We start from the raw sequence: 19,425 nt of genomic DNA, 5'->3' as shown, positions 1-19,425 counted from the left end.
GCCATAGCATCATTTCTGCTCATTTGGAGACGTGCTAGCTTGCCATTCCTCACCAGAAGTCCCTCTAGTTTTAGACTACTTTTCAATATGGATATTATACTGGTATGTGAAAATGACCTTGGGAGACAGGAAGAAGAGCTTCAGACTAGACAATGGTCAGATAAGAGGCAGCGTAGTCTGCAGAAGGATTGGGAGTGTGGCAAATGTCTCAGAAAAGACTCTCCCAAGTTTCTTGGACTGTAAAGGTGAGGGGGGAGAGATGTACTTTCAAACTTGCAAGATTCTGTTAATGCAACCTTACAATAAAGTCAGAGCTAGTACTCTGGGTATGCTTCTCATGTGGACTTGTGGACTCTCTAGACTGACATCAATCTTGTAAGTCTGAAAGTATATGTTTCAGACTGTAATAGCATTCATGCAGTTTATTTATTTATGTAATCACATTTGTTATGGTCACCCACTTTGGAAAACTCTGTGTGTTTTCAAAATAAAATAAACAAAAACCAAATAATTAAGAGTAATATATTTATTTTTTTCCCAGTTTTAACATCAACCCTATATCTGAGAGAGGGAAATCACAGAAGTTCATTTATTATTTAGGGTGTCATGATATGAGCACATTTGAGAAATACTAATGTAAAGGTGTCCAAGAAAAAAAAAAGATGAAAAGGAGATAATAAATGCTGAGAGAATGTTGAAAAATGATAAGGCTGCAGGTGTTGATGGTGCAACGGGAGAAATATTACAATGTGGCTGTAGTTTGCTTATGGAGTGGCACTGTGACTTATTGAATGTGTGTAATGATTTTGTCTTGGAAGTTATTTGGAAGAATTCTGAGGTGACAATAAGGTGCAAGAGATGACAATAAGCAAAACTTGCAAAATACAGTGGGGCTGTCTGTCAGGCAAGAGGTATGCAACCAGATTTTGTTCTGCAGCAGGTCATATAAATCTGTGAAATAAGGTTTATTGTACATTTATTGAGTCAGAGAAGGTGTATGATAAAACGAATAGGCTTAAATTATAGACTATTTTACATGAATATGGAACTGAAGATTAGTGGCTGAATGTGCTAAGAGTGGTATACGATGGAAGTAAAACCTACCTGAAAATAAATGGAATGCTTAGTGAATGTCATGAGCACTGATGGTGAGCAGGAGGGGGCCCCTATCCAGGGGGGAAAACGCATGCGTAGTACTGAGGAATTAAGCAGCCATTCAAAGAGACACAGATCAGACCCGCCTTGACTTTTGGGGTTTATCTGTCTGGGTTTTCCCATGCTTCTTCAGTTTGTTAGGATTCTGTCTTATGTAGAAGTAATAAACACTAGAGATTTATTCCTCTTCTCAGCGTGGTTCCTGACTGTTAGGACAGTGAATATTCAAAAATAATCAGTGAGAAAGTGGATATAGAATGTTAGGAGATGGAAATGCTGGTAGAAAGATAGAAGAGAGTATGAGGTCTAGCACAAGGGATGAATGTTTTTCAAAAGAAGCAAAAATGGCTTTGTATGAGCGTGCTCCTGCCCACTTTGTTATACAAAAGTGAGGGTTGGATACAGTATATCAGAGGAAATATAAAAATAATGTGAGTACAGTAGGAAAGAGCTACTTAAGAAATATGTATGCTGAAACAAGAAGAAATATGACCAAGAATGAATGTGGATTGAATACAAAAATAGGTACAAGTGAAGAACATTGAAGCGGTTTGGTCATACAGAGAAAATGAATGAGGATAAATTGCAAAACAAAAGAAGGAAGAGGGACTGGATTGAGAGGAAGGGGAAGGCCAAGAAAGTTGTGATTGGATGAAGTTGATGAGATCCTCAGAAAGGAAGCTGAGAAGCTTGAAGAACAACAGGCAGTGTATGAAGTGGTGTGTGGGCATGGAGGAAACAAGGATGAAAAACAGAAGAGAACTGTTATTTCATCAGCAATACACATTCTTGAAGTTTATTACTTGGGCTGTTGCTTGTTCTCATACGCATCCAGGAGGGGGCAAGTGACGCATTACAAGGCTGAGAGGAAAACTCCATTTCTTATATATTGTACTTGTGTGTGATGTTGCAATGCAAGTACAAAGTTGCAGAACTTGCATCATGACATGTCTACACTTATTTCATCATTTTGGCATGATTATGTTTGGAACACATGCCAGTGCTAGTTCTGGTTTGACTACTCCCGCCACTTATTTTTCTACCTCTAATCTTGTTCATGACATACTGTATAATGGGATATACTGCCAAAGTAATTAGGTTGAGTTGCTTTCTTATTTACAGTTTTATTCATAATTTCTAGACGAGATGCATACTATGCATGGCAGCAAAAACTAACACACTTATAGCATCTTGAAGACTAATGCATTTATTATAGTATGAACGTTCATAGCTACACTCTGGGTCAGTTCAGGTGGAATTTAAATGTAGGAGATTTATATGGTAGATATTGGCCATTCACAGAACTGTTTATATACCAAGACTTCAAGTTGGCTTCCAGAAGATATTTTAAAAAAGCAGCAATACTTACAGACAACATACTTTATACAACACACTAAATCATAAGTTAGCAACCATGATAGTAAAAAAAAAATTGAATTCTCTCAGTAAAACAAATCTGTTGAATTAATTGGAAAGAAACCTTAAAGCAATTACAGTAGATGCACACTACAACAGCGATTACAAGCAGAGCAAAACGGATTACATCAAGCTTTTTGCAGACTACTGAACGCTACCATCATATTCATTGATTTGTATTATAAACTGCATCCATGAGTATTAAACAATGTGCTTCTCAGCTCTATTTTCTATAAATATGCTTTAAGTAAAGAAATGATGAATTGTTCTACTCTCGTGAGTTTACCTTCTGTAAGAATGGAACATTTTAAATATTTTTCGTTTGCTCTGCCAGAGTTATTAAACACAAAGTAGCTTAATTACAAGATGCTGTTTTTTCTCTATCAGCTGGCTTCCTTCCAGATAGGCATTTCTGCATTTTCTTGACTTGTGTTCTGGTTCTGAAGAGCAGTCTTGGGATCATACTGTAACAGGTCTTAGACAAGATAAAAGCTTGTGCTGTCATCAAAGCCTCCCTCCAGTTCTGCTTGCTTGACAACTTGGAAGCTTTAACTGGAGAGTTCAGCCTTTCTTACTCTCTCCAAAAGCTGATGCCAGGTGCGCGTCTTGCGTTGGTGCATGGGCTTGTCCAGTGTCCTATGCTCAGGGATTGCAGTCTCTGGAAATTCAAGCCTCGGGGTCTCAGGGATCTCTTGTACAGCAGTGGGATTTGGACCTTGCGTCTCCTCTATTGGCACCACTGGCTCATCAGTAGGTTGGGGACATTTTCCTGTTGGAAATAATTAAGAGTCATTTTAGAATATCAAAATAACTTATACATCCACTAATGGATGCAGTATGTAGCCTAAAAATCAACAAGATGCTGCTGAATTTCAGCTATGTGACTTAAAGGATCTTGGGGTTCTAGAATGCAACGTATCGCATGTCCAGTATTGTTATCCAGTCAAGGCAGGCAGGCAGGCAGGCATGTGAGGAGCTGTGGGATAGCTCCAGATTTGATAAACCATAGAGTGATATCCCAGAAACATACTATAAAACTGACCCTTGCCTGGAAAGGAACTGCATGAGCACAGAAATTTGTCCTTCTCCTGCTACCAAGAATCAATGAGAAAATAATGAGAAACAGTTCCTTTGTCTTCCTGACTATCTGCTAGGAATAAACACCTGCGCATACACATATTGCTGCATTCTACTTTTAAAAACATCTCAATATAAAAGCAGTAGTGCAAACATGGATTGGAAAGCCATATCCTTTTTTTTTTTTTTAATGAGCCTGGAGATGAATCAGGAAATTTCCTAGGGTGAATCCACTGAATGCTGGTGCCGAGTATACTTCAGTCAGATGGAACATACAGACTATATATGAAACTGGTAAAATGTTATTATGTTTTGCTTTGCATAGTTTTGTTTTCATGGTGATAGAATAGTTCCACTAAATCAAAGTAAGTACATGCTTGTTTTATCTGCTTTCATATACACAGCTGTCTTTTCATGTCCCTTGTGCTGCTATTCACTGTTATTCTTTAAATTTGCTTGCCTTTTTCTTGCTTCTGTTTATTATGTGTTTTTCCCCCAAGCAATCATCAAACAGATACAGTTCATGCCATAAAAAGGTTAAACATAGCCAAACATAACCAATTATACTTGACTGTATGATGACATCATTCTTGGAAAACAAATCCAGTTCTGAATGAAGATGATACTTATATCATTTCCCAATTGAATGAATTAATAGTTTTGCCAGAAGCAGTCTCTAAATTGATTGCTGAAGACTGTGTTGGGCTATGGGACAGGAATTCTGGGTTTCAATCCACTTAGAGAGTATCAGATGAACTTAATTAATAAAATACTAATTAACTGAAAAAATAATAGAGCAAGCTTTGCTCCAGGAAATATTTTTCTAAAGCAGTGCGGTAACACAATATAATGTAGCATCAGCAATGGTAACTTGCATGATAGACTTCATTTGAGAAGGAAAAGCTGGAATTGCACCTTGGTTTTCCACTCCACCTACTGTATAAGCAGTACAAGACAATCATGCAAATTGTACTCTGTTGTGGTGATCCTGATAGCTTTCCCTGTAGACATGATAGCCTCCACTCAGGAGGTAGGGAAAGAACCCACCATGGCCCAGAAGTTTGAGAAATTCCAACATGTCATCCAAACTCTTGTTGATGACCTTGGTGAGAAGGTCAAATCTGCTTTTCTTGAGCAACTCCACAATGAATTCAGTAAAAGACCTAGCAACTGGTTCTCTGAGATCTCCTAGAACTGGAAGAAAACATTCAAGCCCATAACAACCAGTCAGCAGTCTGACTTAATCTCCCCTCAGTGGGGAAGCTGCTTGTGTCAATCACTGATGGGAATGAGGCTGCTCATAATGTTAATATTATATGATATTAAAACTGTGCATATACATTTTCTTTGGATGTAGGATGTGCCTTAACAACATTCTAAAAGTCACATCTGGTTTCCAATTGGAGGTCAAAATATAGTAGTTATAATATTTTGTAGTCACTTCTGTTTGCAGCATCTTATATGGTTAGCTAAGGTTGAACAACAGCAATAATAATAATAATAATAATGTTTAATAATATTTAATAATAATATTACCTTCATCTCTGTCCATCTCACATTCTTTTTCCCAGTTGTCCACCAGGATGGGAGAAACCAGTTTTGCAAACTGTGGTAGTGGACATACAGGTGAACAGCCAGGCAAAGTGACTGGATAGGGCTCTTTTGAAGTGTCATTTCGAAAATACATTTCAATAGTGTGAACTCTGATTTACAGAAGCCAGGAAAAAAAAACAAGAGGGAGAGAGAATCTTTCAGGTTGAGGAATCCTCTTCAGAAATGCAGTACAGATCTAGAAATTCATTCTAGAAATGAGGAATACAATTCAACTATATGGAACTATTGTATGTCTACCTGACCCTTAAACTTTCTGATATGGTGAGGGGCACTACTTCAAGACACTGTCTGAACTGCTCCAAAAGAGAAAAGCCCCGAAAGCTACTGCTTTAGGATAGGGTTATTAACTCATGGATATTTGAAGATTAAGCTCTAGTTTTCTCTTGCCTTTCCATTTGAACAAAAGCCACAGGAAGCTGCAGCTTCAAAGTACTCTATGTCCCTATAGGATGATGAGATGGAAGGGAGGATCCTGGAAGAAAAGGGCAGAGAGACAATCTCACCAGATTGCCTATTGATAAATTAATGTTTGTGACATCCTCCATTTTGTGAATGGGCAAGCTCCTCTTCTCTAATACAGCAGTTTTGCATGCAAAGCCACGGCTTGCTCTCAAAATTCCAAATGTGGCCATCAGCTCAAAACATTTGCCTACTCTTGGTGAAAACGAATGGATGCTGTATTTGGTAATAAAGGTCTACTGATTGTTAAGGACAAAGCTACCAGATCTGCTGCAAAACTCTGCATCACCATGAAGTAGAAGCAGAAAACTTTTTTTTAAATTTATTTTGCAGCTTGGATCTGTTAGACCTAGCTGAAGATCATAGTATGTATAGAAAGAAGGTAGGTCAGGATCTACTTGTAGATTTCTGGGTGAACCACAGGATTTTCATTTCTTTTTCTTTAACAGAAGCGATAACTACAAAGCCGTTTGCACTTAAATTAGGTTGCGGAAAAAGAAAGTTTGGGGCAGGGAGTGGGATTTGTGTGTGTGTGAAAGGATCTGTGAACCTGATACTGATCACAAATAACCTTTTCCTAAAATTTTGTGCATATTTGCCCATCTGAGCTGCTTATTTTGTGCAGGTCCAGGTTCTGGCAAAACATGGAATTGATTTCACAACTATGTCCTCCCCTATGATAAAATATTGGCTATGAGAAAATATTGATAAAATATGATAAAGTACATGATAAAATAAAATAATCGCCAAGAATTGGACACAATTGAATGGATAGCATCATCATCATCATCATCATCATGATAAAATACTTGCCCATTTTCTTCTTCATACTGTTCAAAAATCTGGCAAGAAGCATAAGGTAGTAGTTTATTATTGTATATATTGAGTGCCATCTGCAGGGCACCAAGAGTAGTGTCATGCTGTAAAATGGGGGGCAAAGGTACATGTTAATATTATTAATATTAACAATAGAATGATATGGCTAATTACAGCTTTTTAATACTGATATGTAAATGCCTAGTATTGTTAATCTGAGAATACATCTTCCTTCAACTATTTGATTCTGCAGTAAATAACAAATATTCTCTTTCTCTGCTCCACATGCACACGCATATATACATTAATTACAGGTTATCTTATGCATTTTCCAAGTAGGACTCCTGTGTCTTTAAAACAAGGTCGCACACCTTTTTTGAAGTATTTTTATATTATGTCATTATAGAACCTAAGGTATTATAGGAGCATCCCTACTGGGGAATTACCACCTTGATGTGAAAGGAGGGCTCAGTAGTACCAGGGATTCTGAAAGGATACTGGCAGGAACATGTGCTCCTGATCAGGGTCACCCTTGTCTGTAAGGTCAAAAGGGGAGGGAGATTGCTTAAAGGAATTCGTAATGGAGGCGAGAGCAGGTTTCTGCAGGCCTGGGGGGAACCTAGAAGAGGGAACATCAAACCCAAACTCAGAAGAAAGCAAAAGACTTCTGTAATGTTGCCAAGAAAACTGTATGAGCATAAGTGAAACACTTAAGACTAATTTGGGAGCCAGGTAAAGAAGCTCCTCCATTGGAAAGCATGCCCCTAGTGATTAGAGAAGAATGTTGAACTTCCTTGAAAAGATCTGGAGGTGATGTAGCTGGAACAAGCCACAAGGAAGTCTGAATACTGATAGTGTCAGTATTCAAAGAGGACCCGGTTGGGGACAGATTGTCCTGGAGAAAATCTATTAATGTGGTTTCTGAGAGTTGACACTGACTTGATGGAACATAATCAATCAATCAATCAATCAATCTTCTGTACTATTCTCTATCATAATTCTCAGATGTTCTCATCCAAATTAAAGATCAGACAGCACTTTAAAATCACTTTGATAAAGGCTGTGATCGTCCCCAGATTTCAATTATTAAATTTCATTTAGTCTGAGCAGCAAAACTGTATCAGTGTTTGTATCCAGTGGTTGGTTGGTTGGTTGGCTGGCTGATTTTTAAAGATACTTACTGCAGAATAGACTACCATCTTTCTTTTCTGTGGGAATTGAGCTTCTGAGAACTTTTGTAGAATATCTTTCACAAGGAGACCTGTCAACATGAGGTATAATTAGTACACTGATGGTACTTAGCTGTATATCTCAGTTCCTGGTCAGCCATGAAATGCTGCTGAGTCTTGTTCCAGTGCCTGGAAGCTGTAAAGGTCTGGATAAGAAGGAACAGACTTAAACCTTAAAAGACTAAGTAGCTATGGATGCATTGTTTTCAGTGCTAGAGAATTTCTATCTTTGATTCGGAATGAGGAAGCACTTTCTCATACAGAAGTGGTACAGAATTTGGACTTATCCTGGATTCCAGCTCCTGCATGAACCACAGGTAGCAGCTGTGTCCAGGAAGGCCTTTGCAAAGATTCATCTAGTGATCCAATTGTGCCCTTTTCTGGACCAGGAGTCCTTTCTCATGGTCACTCATGCCTTGGTCACCTCACATGTAGATTATATTGCAACAGGCACTACATGGGGCTGCCCTTGAAGACCACTTGGAAACTACAGCTGGTCTAGAATGCAATGGTATGAGCAGTGATAGGCATACCTGCAAAGGCCCATGTAGCACTTCAGTTATGTGAACTCCACTAGCTACCAATGAACTTCTGGGTGTAATTCATGGTGCAGAAAGCCTTTTATGGCACAGGACCTGGCTATCTGCCTCTCTCCCATTGTTTTCCCCTTTTATGTTTACTTTTATTTATTTTTATGTATTATACATAATACAGCCCCTGGAATGAGTCTTGAATTGAGTGGCCTTATATGGAAGGCAGGCAGGCAGGAAGTTATGTCTGCTGCTACTGGCTTCTTGACCCAGGAAAGAGCTGTTCTTTGGCAATTGCAAAAATAGCTGACTTCCTTTTCTTTCACACTTTTTGTATTTCATTGCAACTGACAGCAAATAATGTGGATAGGAAAACATTAAAAAAAAAATCTGCAAAGCAAAATCTGCAAAAAAAACCCTTTGTCTTACTAGTGCCTCAGATTGCATCTGTTTGATATGCCCTGCTGTTTGCAGCATTAATTAATTAATTTACAGGACTTATATGGCCGCCTATTTCATATGATGACTCTAGGCGGCCATATAAGTCCTGTACAACAATCCATTAAAAAATAGTTAAAAACAAAAGTATCCTTCCCCTCAGGTGCCAGACCAATACTTCTTGCATCTTAACCCCCATCCTAGCCCAATGCTTGGGGAAAGGGCCAGGTCTTCACAGCCTTCTGGAAAGCTAAAAGGCAGGGGATCCCCTGGATATCAGCTGGGAGGCCATTCCAAAGGACTGGGATGGCCACCAGGAAGGTGCACCTCTGAGGCCCCATCAGGTGGCAACATTTAAGGGAGGGGACCTGGAGTGAACCCACACTATCTAACCTTCAGGCAGATACCTTCAGGGAATAGCAGTTTTGCGAGTAACCTGGCCCTGTGCCATGTAGGACTTTAAAGGTGATAACCAGCATCTTGAATTGCACCGGAAAGCACCTGGAAGCCACACAGCAATGGTATTCCTCGGGTGAACTCTGGGGCACCCTAAATTGTGTGTGCCCCTGCATTCCAGACCAGTTGCAGCTTCCGGATGATCTTCAAGGGCAGCCCCATGTAGAGTGTGTTGCAGTAATCCAAACCGGAGGTGACTAAGGCATGGGTGACTGTGAGCAAGGCCTCCCGGTTCAGGATGACTCTGGTATGATTTACTTGCTCTAGGAAATGACTCTGCAAGCCATTGGCAGGATTCAAAAGGTCTGGTTGGGAGCAGGGCTTCTTAGGCTGGGTTCACACAGTGTGCTAATCCATACTACACTTTAGTACCATGAATAAAACCCCAGTAGTTGTAGTTTGTAAACCATGGCTTACAGCTTAATGAGATATTGTTAACCCACTCATTAAACCATAGGTAAGCAAACTGACTTAATTATGGGTATGATTTATAAACCATGGTTTATGGTTTGCATTAAGTGTGAATCAAGCCACACTAGTGGCTTGCTAACTAACCAGAGTTAAAATACACTAAGGTTAAATGTGAGTTGTGATCCAACCATAGTTTTCAATAATTGAAAAGCTGTTTATTATTGAAAGGATGAAGCAAGTGCCTGTTTTTTGCAAGCATCGGAAAAAAGGCAGGAGGTAAATAAGCTACTTAAAATTAATCCTTTTTTAATGTTTGCATTTCATCAAATTTAAAATATTCTTTTGTCTGAATAAAATTCTAATTCTCTTGAAACCATGGGCCTCTAGAGGGGGGGGCAAGGGGAGGCAGTTAGCACATGTATCATAATGCTATCACACAAATGATGTAATGTATGTAGTTGCATTAGAAGTCAAAATGCAACATGGAATTGTATTATTTGCACTTGTGTGACTTGTGTTGTCATGATGCTCATGTCATCATTCTGACATCAAAATGATGACATGAGCATCATTTTGATGACATGACATGATCATACTTTGGAAGATATTTGGAAAGCATAGTGTTGCATTGGCACCCTAGAAACTTTGAGAACTTGCATCTTTCATCTATAATAGTGGAGGGTAAGGGACATCTCCAACATCCACTATATTGGAACAGCAGACCTGAAATAGCCTTGAAAATAAATTTGGCTCACAGTTCTGCCAGCTCAATCCTTCCTTGCTGATTAAAATTGGCCTCTATTGATTAAACCATCAGCTGCAGCTTTTGCTGATTAAGGGATCGAAACTAATTAGAACTTCCAGCCCAAATGTTTGTTGTTTATTTTAGCAAGGATACCCTGTACATAAAGATGTCTCAGTGATCATGGTGCCTTTGTTACCTCCTTGCAACCGTGCTTTTTCTTCTCTTTTGTAAATACCAAACAGTGATGACAAGGATAATTCGGTAAGCTCTGCCAACTTTGCCATTACATCTTCAGTAGCCCATTCAGGTAATGTATAATTGTGAATAGACTGCAATTAAAAAAAATATGATCTTAAGTCCTTTGTCTATTAGACACTTGGGATGTTTGGGTTGGTTTCCCTTCTCTTTAGTCTTCAGCAGTTGTTCAAAACATGTATCAATGGCTAGGTTTGTAATATGTGACCACATCAGGGTCCATGATCAATCTCAGATTTAGAAGGAACCTCAGTTACTTACTCTGGAGCCCTGAAGTGAAGCAGAATGTTTCTGCATCTAGTATATCCCATGGCAATTCGAACTTAAACCTGAGACGCTCTTTTATTTGGCCAAAAAAATTTCGAGGCCTAGTTTCCTCAGATCACATTTTCATATGATCAGTTTTTAATTTCCCTTGTCTCCCTAGCTTTGGAGTTTGCTTTCTATTTCTGGCAGAATGCCAGCAGCCCCCTAACTGGGAAATCCTAGACTTTGTTCCCTAACTCAATAACTTCATGTCACAAAACAAACTGTAGCTGTTGCAAGTTAAATGGTTACCAAATGCCCTTCTCTTTGGCAATGGGGCTTGGTGAAATACTTTTGCCTCCCATACAGATTATCAGGCAATAGGAATTTTAGGCATAAGGCATCACTGCAGTAAACAGGGAAGGTACAGAAACTTCAAGTTCAGCAGAGTCACATAAAGTGAAGGACCAGTAAAGCAATCTGAAAATCCTTTGGCCTTGGTCTTCAGTATGAGACACTTCTCGTTCAATTCAGGCTACACTGGTGCAATCGATGCAACATTTTTTGAGTTGTAATGCTGCGGCATGTTTACTTATAAGAATGAGTCTTGAGAACCTCAAGCTCATGTCATGTTCTCTGCTTCTTTCTTGTCACAATTAGAAAATTCTGATTTTGATTTATGATCTGAATAAGCAACCTATGGTTTGTGGTGCTTTGCTGAAGACCAGGACTGCAAACCTAAGTTTTTGCATTAAGCTATGAGCTCTCATATACTCTTAATGGCATGATGGGAGATAAAGGTCTCTATGAGCCCAAACAGGACTAATTCTTATCATGCTAAACCGTGGTTTGGTATTGAATCAATACTTCCACCCTTATTGTGTTCATATAATGATAAGCCATAATGTATGAATAATATAATAATCCATAAGTAATATAATAAATATGATAGTGATAAAATAATGATGAAACCAGCCATTCTGGTTTGTAAACTTTAGCTTATGGTTTACCATGATGGGGGCATCTCTATTATTATCTGAATTCCCCCTGAATCAGGGCTATTCAGTTTGTCTAATTGGTTCAAGGTTTCAAGTAGGTAAAATGTGTATGTGTATAAGTACATATGCAAAAGTCTGTCGAATTGCCAAATTGACTTGAAGGCCCTTGATTTGATTTGATGTGCTGAAACAAGCAGGCAGTTCGGTTTGATGAAGTCAGCTGATTTAATTACCTTCAAATCAAAACTCTGCTCAGCTGTATTGCTTAACTATTATCTTTCATCCCATTGATCCATTCAGGCAAACAGGGTAATGAACTGCAGTTAATGCCTACCTTTCCAATCCATTTTCCAGATAAAATAACTATCATGCTCTTACACTTCATCAGAATATTCTATACTTTCTTAACCTCATCCCTGTTTCCTATGTACATTTTAGATCTTACCAAATAATTCAAAATATATTTAGTTCTATCTATTGAGACAGCACAAGTAAGTAGCTGTAATATTAATTTATTAAAAAAAGTAATTTACCTCACACAATAGTGTATCCTGTACATGCCAGATTTTAAAATTTTCGGGATATTTGAGAACTTGAGTGTCATATCCTGAGTAGTAAGCTATGGTTTGGATGAATTCCTGAAAGGAGAATAGAACAGCATCCTTAAAAGGCAAAGCAGGACACCAAGGTACATGTTCATGCAGGTTGTGATATTATGTACAGGACCACAACAGGCTTGCATACAGATAAGCTCAGATCAGATTATAGTGCCTGGAATTTAATAATCTAATCACATGCAGGGTTGCAATTATGTGGTCTCTAAGATAGTCTTTTCCAACAGAGTGCCTTCCAGCCAAGCTCACCTTTAGCTCCCATAATACCTAGCCAAAGACAATTCAAAGTGGGAATTATGGGAGTGGAAGGCTAAGATGTCTAGATGGCATAATAGCAATGCCTCACAATGAACCGCCCCTTTTGAATCTTGGACATGATAGCAAGGATTGGTATAGCATATAAAGGAAGCAAATAAAACATTTCCTATCAGCTATTTTTAGTGGCCTACTGGAGGAAAAACTAGTGAAAATAACTATCCAATGATCACTTTTCTTTGGCGAATCAAATAGTTGGATACATTAAGTTTGATTTATATTTTAGTCTAGCTGAAAACAGTGCATCAGGGATATGCACTGCTTCAGATCCAAAGAGAAAAAGGTACTTTGGAGTAGGCATCAGCTCTACCTTGACTCACATGCTTATTCTCCCGGGAATATGCAGCTATCAGACAAGCCCAAGAAAAGACAGTGTGGTGCCAACAGTGTAGTGTGCATGCCTGCTCTAAAGGATATTTTCAGCTTCTTCAAACCCAAAATGCTGGATGTCCCTCAGTATGTCAACATCAGGAAGTAATTTTTTTCTCCTAAACTTCAAGTTTCTTTCCTGATGGAGTAACAGGATACAGCATTATAATGGGGCATTTTTGCCTTTAAAATGGCAGGTTTCTATTACCAGACATATCTATGAGAAAAAAAAGAATGCAGTATTTCCTTAACAGATTTAAATTAACCAAAGTAAAAGAAATATTGCCTGGCCTTATGCAGTAGAATACACCATGGTTCTAGAGTCTAGGACAGGGTTTCTCAACCAGGGCTCCATGGAACCCCAGGGTTCCACAAGAGGTCACTAGGGGTTCCACAGGAGATCATGATTTATTTAACAAGTCATTTCAAGTTTGGGCAACTTCACATTAAAGAGGTAAGTTTCATTCTTTATTTTCCGTTTAGGAACACTGTTAATGCATATATACAGGCCTACACGTGGAACAAATATAATTTTATAACTTCTGGCTTATATTTGAGCCTGAATGTGCAGGAGTTCCCCGAGGCCTGAAAAATATTTCAAGGGTTCCTCCAGGGTCAAAGGTTGAGAAAGGCTGGTCTAGGTATTTGGTCCATAGTTGAGTAATATTACATGTTAATTTCTGTTCCAACTACAAAGCCATAATACGATTTATTAAACTAATTCTGTCTTAGGTAACATTCAATGCCAGTATTTTTTTTAGCATATTGTATTATTAATCCATTTGTCCCCATTTTAAACAGTTGTATTGTATACCTTTTTGTAGTATAGAAGTAATGTCTCTCTATAATATTTATTTTTGCACAGTTTATTTATTTATTCATTTATTTGATTAGATTTAAAGCCCACCTGACTCCAGAGCTAGTCTGCCTACATTTTAAAAGACTAAAAAACAATAGCAGAAGAAATCATATATGTTTGGACAAGATAAACTCCATACACTACAAAAACCACATCCAACAGGATTCAGTAGTCACTCTACCCCAAGGCTTGGAAGAACAGCCAGATTTTTAAAGATTTCCAGAACACCATCAGGATGGGAGCCACACAGATCTCAGTGTGTGTGCATGCGGGCCCGTGCATACTATTGAACTAGCACAATTACTGTTGGTCCTCTTCTAAACAATAGATGCTCAGAAAATTTCACACAGCTCAGGCCTATAGAGCCTCTATAGAAATGCAAGCAGAGAAGTGCCTTGAGTTCTTATGACAAGATGGCACTTTATCTACGGATGGCAAGTGGAAGAGACAGGCCTCTCTCAGTACAGCTACTCCCCAATGCAATGATCTTTATCAGTAGTAAACACTCCATTTTTTGCATGCTTACTGCAAGCACCGAGACCTTTGCATTTGATCCTAACAGCTCGGAGAATGAAGCGTCAGTCTGGGTGGAACAAACTATTGAAAAACTATTTGAGCAGCTTTCCTTAACCCAAAGCCTTCTAGACGTGTTGCAACAATAATGCCCAGCATGGACATTCTGTACGGCAAACATACTGGATAGATGCCCTGTTGGAGAAGGTTGAGACAATCAATCAACAAGCAATCAAGCAGAAAACAATACCCTAATCAAGGGACTACCGAGGAAACCCCCCCCCCCCCAATACTGGCAGGGCAAGCTGCTGTATATGAACAGGGAGCGAACCCCACACTCACTCGCACTGATGATGTTACCTAGTCGGGTAATGAAATGTCTGCAAGCAAACAACCAAGCTCAGGGAGCACCAAGGACTCCACAGTCCAACCCTGAGCTACAGAGATTCTCTTCTATTGGTAAGGCTGAGACAGCCTAATTTGCAGTCTAACATTCTCCTTTTTTTTAACTGTAAAAAAAATACTTCAAGTAGTATTCTAAGACAATCTTCATCCTTATCATTCTTTTTTTTTTTGTTACCTCATATGGTTTAATTTTTTCCTGGAATTCATCTGATGCTACTGTTTTCTTCAAAAGTTCTCTGTAGCGTGGACATTGGAAAATTGGATAGCGTAATTTCTGAAATAGAACAATGAGACTGTGACATGCTGCTAACTCATTTTTGTCTTCATACCTAAGGTTTTTCTTGATCACTCTTCTTTCCACTGGGGTCAGGCACTGCATCAAACCATGCTGCTTTAGCAATGTCTTGCTGAAAACTACACAGTGACCCTGGTTTGTAGATAATACATCATAAATTAGGGGTTTGCCTCATGATGCCCAACGGTGTCAAGATGCTTCAAACATTTAAATGGCATCATTGGGATCCCCCAAATTATTATGTAATTGCTGAATTGCTGTATGATCACCCACTTCAACAAAATTTCAGCCATTAAAAAAAAATCAATTGTTGTTCATACCATTTTGCATCCAGCAACTGGAAAAGGAGATACCCCTGCTCAAACCCAAGGATTGCAAGCCACAATATCTGGGTTCCCACATCTCAGAGTCTGGGTTTCTGAAAGTCTCAGCTGTGACTTCTCAGGGATTCATGATTAATGTAGGTAGGGAGGTCATAGTTTGTGGGGGAGTCACAGAACCACAGTTTCAGAACTGCTGGGCTAAGCCAAGGTCTGATTACACTATATGGCTTCCTCTGATATTGAACCAAGGAGTTTTGAAGGAAGGCACAGGGGAGTGGAAAAAGAAGCAAAGCCACTAGTTGTATTTCATGTTGCTTCTAAGTTCATCTAAGTTCTATCAAAGCTACAGGTAGTCCTCCTTTAGTGACCACAACTGGGACCTGCAACTTGGTTGCTAATTGAAACTGCGACTGTGCTTATGATCTTACTTCAGCTTTCCTTTGCTTTACAGAGCTGCGACGGTCATAAATGCGAGGATTGGTCATAAAGTTACTTTTTCATCACTGTTGTATGGTTGCTAAATTAGGCAGTCGCTAAATGAGGACTACCTGTAATCAGTATAGTAGTTCAAGGCATGTTTCTAATGCACGTGCATATAACTGTAGATACATTAAGTGGCTTGCACTGCATAAGATGTCAAGTTACAGTTCAGGATACAACATGGTTAGTCAATTATAATTTTCTGGGTTGTTTTTAACCAAACACTAAAATGTTCCATTACCGGAGGCAGACTACAGTATATAAACATTCTATACACCTATGATTTTGGAGTGCCTGAGGAACTCAGCCTAATTTTCCTCTACCCAGTCAATATCCAGATTTCAAATTTCAAATTCCGTAGTACAATTCTAGGCTCAAAGCATACTATAACAAATATAAAAAATGCATATTAAATGATAAAGATATTTAGAAATGAATACTTTGATATTTCAGATATTGATGAATGTTTTTTTCTGTGCCAAAATGCATGGGAAATAATAATTCAATGCATATTTAAATATTTTGGTATAATGCAGAAATGGGACGGAATATATTTATGAATGAACACATGTGAAGTTGAAACATGGACCAGAAACAGGTGGATCCATGTATCTTTACAAATAGCAAACAGAGCAGAACTAATCCAGCCCAAGGTGTGGTTATTCTACATTCAGATCTTTAGCCAATCAGATAATGTGGCTGGACAGACAGGGAAATTCCTCTGCTAGTAGTCAACTCCTCCTTTTGTGTTGGCACAAGGAGCCTGAAATGCAACTCCTACGTTCAAATGCAGTAATGAAACTGATACTGAGAGTGATAGAGGACTGTAGATAAACTAGAACAGAGAGTTTGTTGCTGTCTATTGCAGGAGAACTTTGCATTTGTTACAAATCTCTGCTTGGAGAGATGAGTTTGTCAAACTGAAAATGTCTGCACACACTTAGTGACAGAAGAAGTGCCTAAAAACCAGGAAGAACTATTTATATTACTGATACTCACTGGATTGCTTGCCTTTGGAACTACCTGTACTGGGACTGGTTGCCACAGGAGTTCAGGATTCCAGATTTGATCACCAGTAGGGGGGAACAGACCAGCAAGATTTACTTGGGCACTCATTATGGTTCGATCAAGTTCAGTGCTTTGGATTAAGATCTAAAAGGAATAAGAGGCCACTGTGTTACAGCAACTCGGTGTTTTGTTCTGAATTTTGCCTGCCCACCTAGGGAAAAGAAAGTTAAGCTTGAGGGTGGTGGAGAACATCCTGTGGAAATAGAGATGTGGTAGAGAGACAAGAGTGTTTGGTTTGTAGTGAGTGTATTTCTTTTGCTTTAATGTGCTTGCTTTAATGTGATATGTTTTATCACATTAAAGCAAGCACATTAAAGCAAATGTGCTTGCTTTAATGGTGTTACTGGTTTATTTCTTCTGGTGAGTGTGCTGAGCTTGTTTATGTGTACAGTGACATTTTGTGAATAGGTATGCCCCTTATGGCAGCATTTTATGAAAATGGGCATGATGAGACCTTAAAAATTCAAATATGTCTCAGAACAGAAAAAAGAGAGCTCTACTTTAAGCAACCTTCTCTTGAGGCTTCCAGCAAAGATGAAGTGAGTTGAGACATCCATTAAAAATGTCTGAATGCTACTGTGACAGTTCTTAAATTTTTGAATGAGGATTGGGGAGGCCCAAGTTCAAATCTACCCTCAACCATAGAAGGTTTCTGAATGACTTAGGGTCAATTAGTACCTCTGAGCCCAACATTTCCTACAGCGTTGCTGTTGAGGGGAACAATGGATGAGGTCTTAAGCTCTCCTGGAGATAGAAATCTGGCAAACAAACAGGTACATTAAATAGATAGTATATCCAGGAAGTTGAATTTGTTCATCCACAATTCCCATAAATTGCTGGCTCTCAGATCTCCTATACTAGCTGCAGGTGTGATACCAGTTATTCAGGAAACCTGTATGATTTATCTTTGTGCATCAGAATTCTGAGTCTTTGATGTTTTGAGCCATATATGACTAGAGTTGGAGAAAATTCTTTAACGTTCCCGTACTCACCTCCTCTCTTTTGTAACTGGCACTCAGAAAGTTTGAATATCTCTTCTTTATGTATTGTCCAAGCTCATACTGCTGCTTCATTCCAATCTATGGAAAGACAATACAATCATGAGTTTTCTAGAAAGAGAAATCCAATCATAATGCACTTTCCCGTCCTTGTGAAGAGCTAAGCATTAGCCATATCTTAAGCTTTTATTTATAGGGCACCTTAAGGTAACTCAGCCCTTGCAGTATTGATGTAACAGAATAGTGATATTCTGTCCTGACTCTTATTGCTGCCCTGGACAGCTCACTAAAGATGGGACTACTTTGGGGGGTAGGGCAAGATTTTGAGCGTGCTTACTAGCTGATAAAAAGTCAGTGGCATGTATTTCTATCCTTTATCTCCAGGCACCTCCTCCAGGAATCACCAATGACTAATTAAAGCTGGTCTGGTCACATGGTCACACCTCCCCCAAAGTGATGTATTTCAGTTGCTGCTGGTCATCCTCTTCTTTCCTTTTCTTCCACCTTTTCCAGCATTAGAGCCTTTTCCAGAGAGCTGGGTCTTTGTATAATGTGTCCAGAGTAGGATAATTTAAGCCTGGTCTTCTGTGCCTCGAGTGAGAACTCTGGGCGGATTTGTTCAATGATCCATCAGTTTGTTTTCTTGGCTGTCCATGGTGTTCTCAGGAGTCTTCTCCAACACCAAAGTTCAAAGGCATCAATACCCTTCCTATCCTGCTTCTTTAAAGTCCAACTTTCATTTCCATAGAGTATCACAGGGAATACCATGGCTTGCACGATTCTGATCTTTGTAGGTGTAGACTACAGGTAGTCCTCACTTAACAACCATTCATTAGTGATGGTTCAGACTTATAACAGGGCTGAAAAAACTGACTTACAACAGTTCTCACATGTACGACATTTGTAGCATCCCTGTGGTCACGTGATCATGATTTGGGCGCTTGGCAACTGATTTGCATTTATGACTGTGGTCACGTGATTTCCAGTTTCAACCTTCCCAGCTGGCTTCTGGCAAGCAAAATCAATGGGGAACCATGTGATTCACTGAATGACCACATGGTTTTCTTAATGCTTGTGGTGATTGACTTAACAACCGCTGCAGGAAAGGTCATAAAATCGGGTCAGATTCGCTTAATGACTATTTTGCTTAGCAACTGAAATTCTGGTCTCAATTGTTGTTGTTAAGTGAGGACTACCTGTACATGGCATTTGAATATCTTTGCCAAGGCCTTCATCGCTGCTCTACCAAATGCTGGTTTGCGATGTATTTCTTGACTGCTTGTTCCTTTACTGTTGGTGGTTGATCCTAAAAGGCAGAAGCTATCCACCATTTCAATATTT

The 19,425-nt window shown here is 39.0% G+C and overlaps 1 protein-coding gene across 1 annotated transcript in view; it reads right to left on the bottom strand.

Annotated features, from left to right (window-relative positions):
• Window positions 1-2,952: 2,952 nt before the first annotated feature.
• LOC134497947 (prostatic acid phosphatase-like) overlaps window positions 2,953-19,425 on the bottom strand; it is a 29,032-nt gene continuing 12,559 nt past the window's right edge. Inside the window, exons 3-11 of the mRNA XM_063303984.1 lie at window positions 18,079-18,165; window positions 17,018-17,170; window positions 15,096-15,194; window positions 12,379-12,483; window positions 10,543-10,675; window positions 7,719-7,798; window positions 6,535-6,641; window positions 5,185-5,351; window positions 2,953-3,340 (exon numbers count right to left, since the gene is read on the bottom strand). Of these exons, the coding sequence (XP_063160054.1) occupies window positions 3,120-3,340; window positions 5,185-5,351; window positions 6,535-6,641; window positions 7,719-7,798; window positions 10,543-10,675; window positions 12,379-12,483; window positions 15,096-15,194; window positions 17,018-17,170; window positions 18,079-18,159 (1,146 nt within the window). The 5' untranslated portion in view covers window positions 18,160-18,165 and the 3' untranslated portion in view covers window positions 2,953-3,119. The remainder of the gene's footprint in view (window positions 3,341-5,184; window positions 5,352-6,534; window positions 6,642-7,718; window positions 7,799-10,542; window positions 10,676-12,378; window positions 12,484-15,095; window positions 15,195-17,017; window positions 17,171-18,078; window positions 18,166-19,425) is intronic.

Source organism: Candoia aspera, chromosome 4 (assembly GCF_035149785.1).
Source record: "Candoia aspera isolate rCanAsp1 chromosome 4, rCanAsp1.hap2, whole genome shotgun sequence".
Classification (NCBI taxonomy): domain Eukaryota; kingdom Metazoa; phylum Chordata; class Lepidosauria; order Squamata; family Boidae; genus Candoia; species Candoia aspera.
The sequence above is the reverse complement of the archived record's forward strand: the minus strand, read 5'-3'. Positions and strand labels throughout refer to the sequence as shown.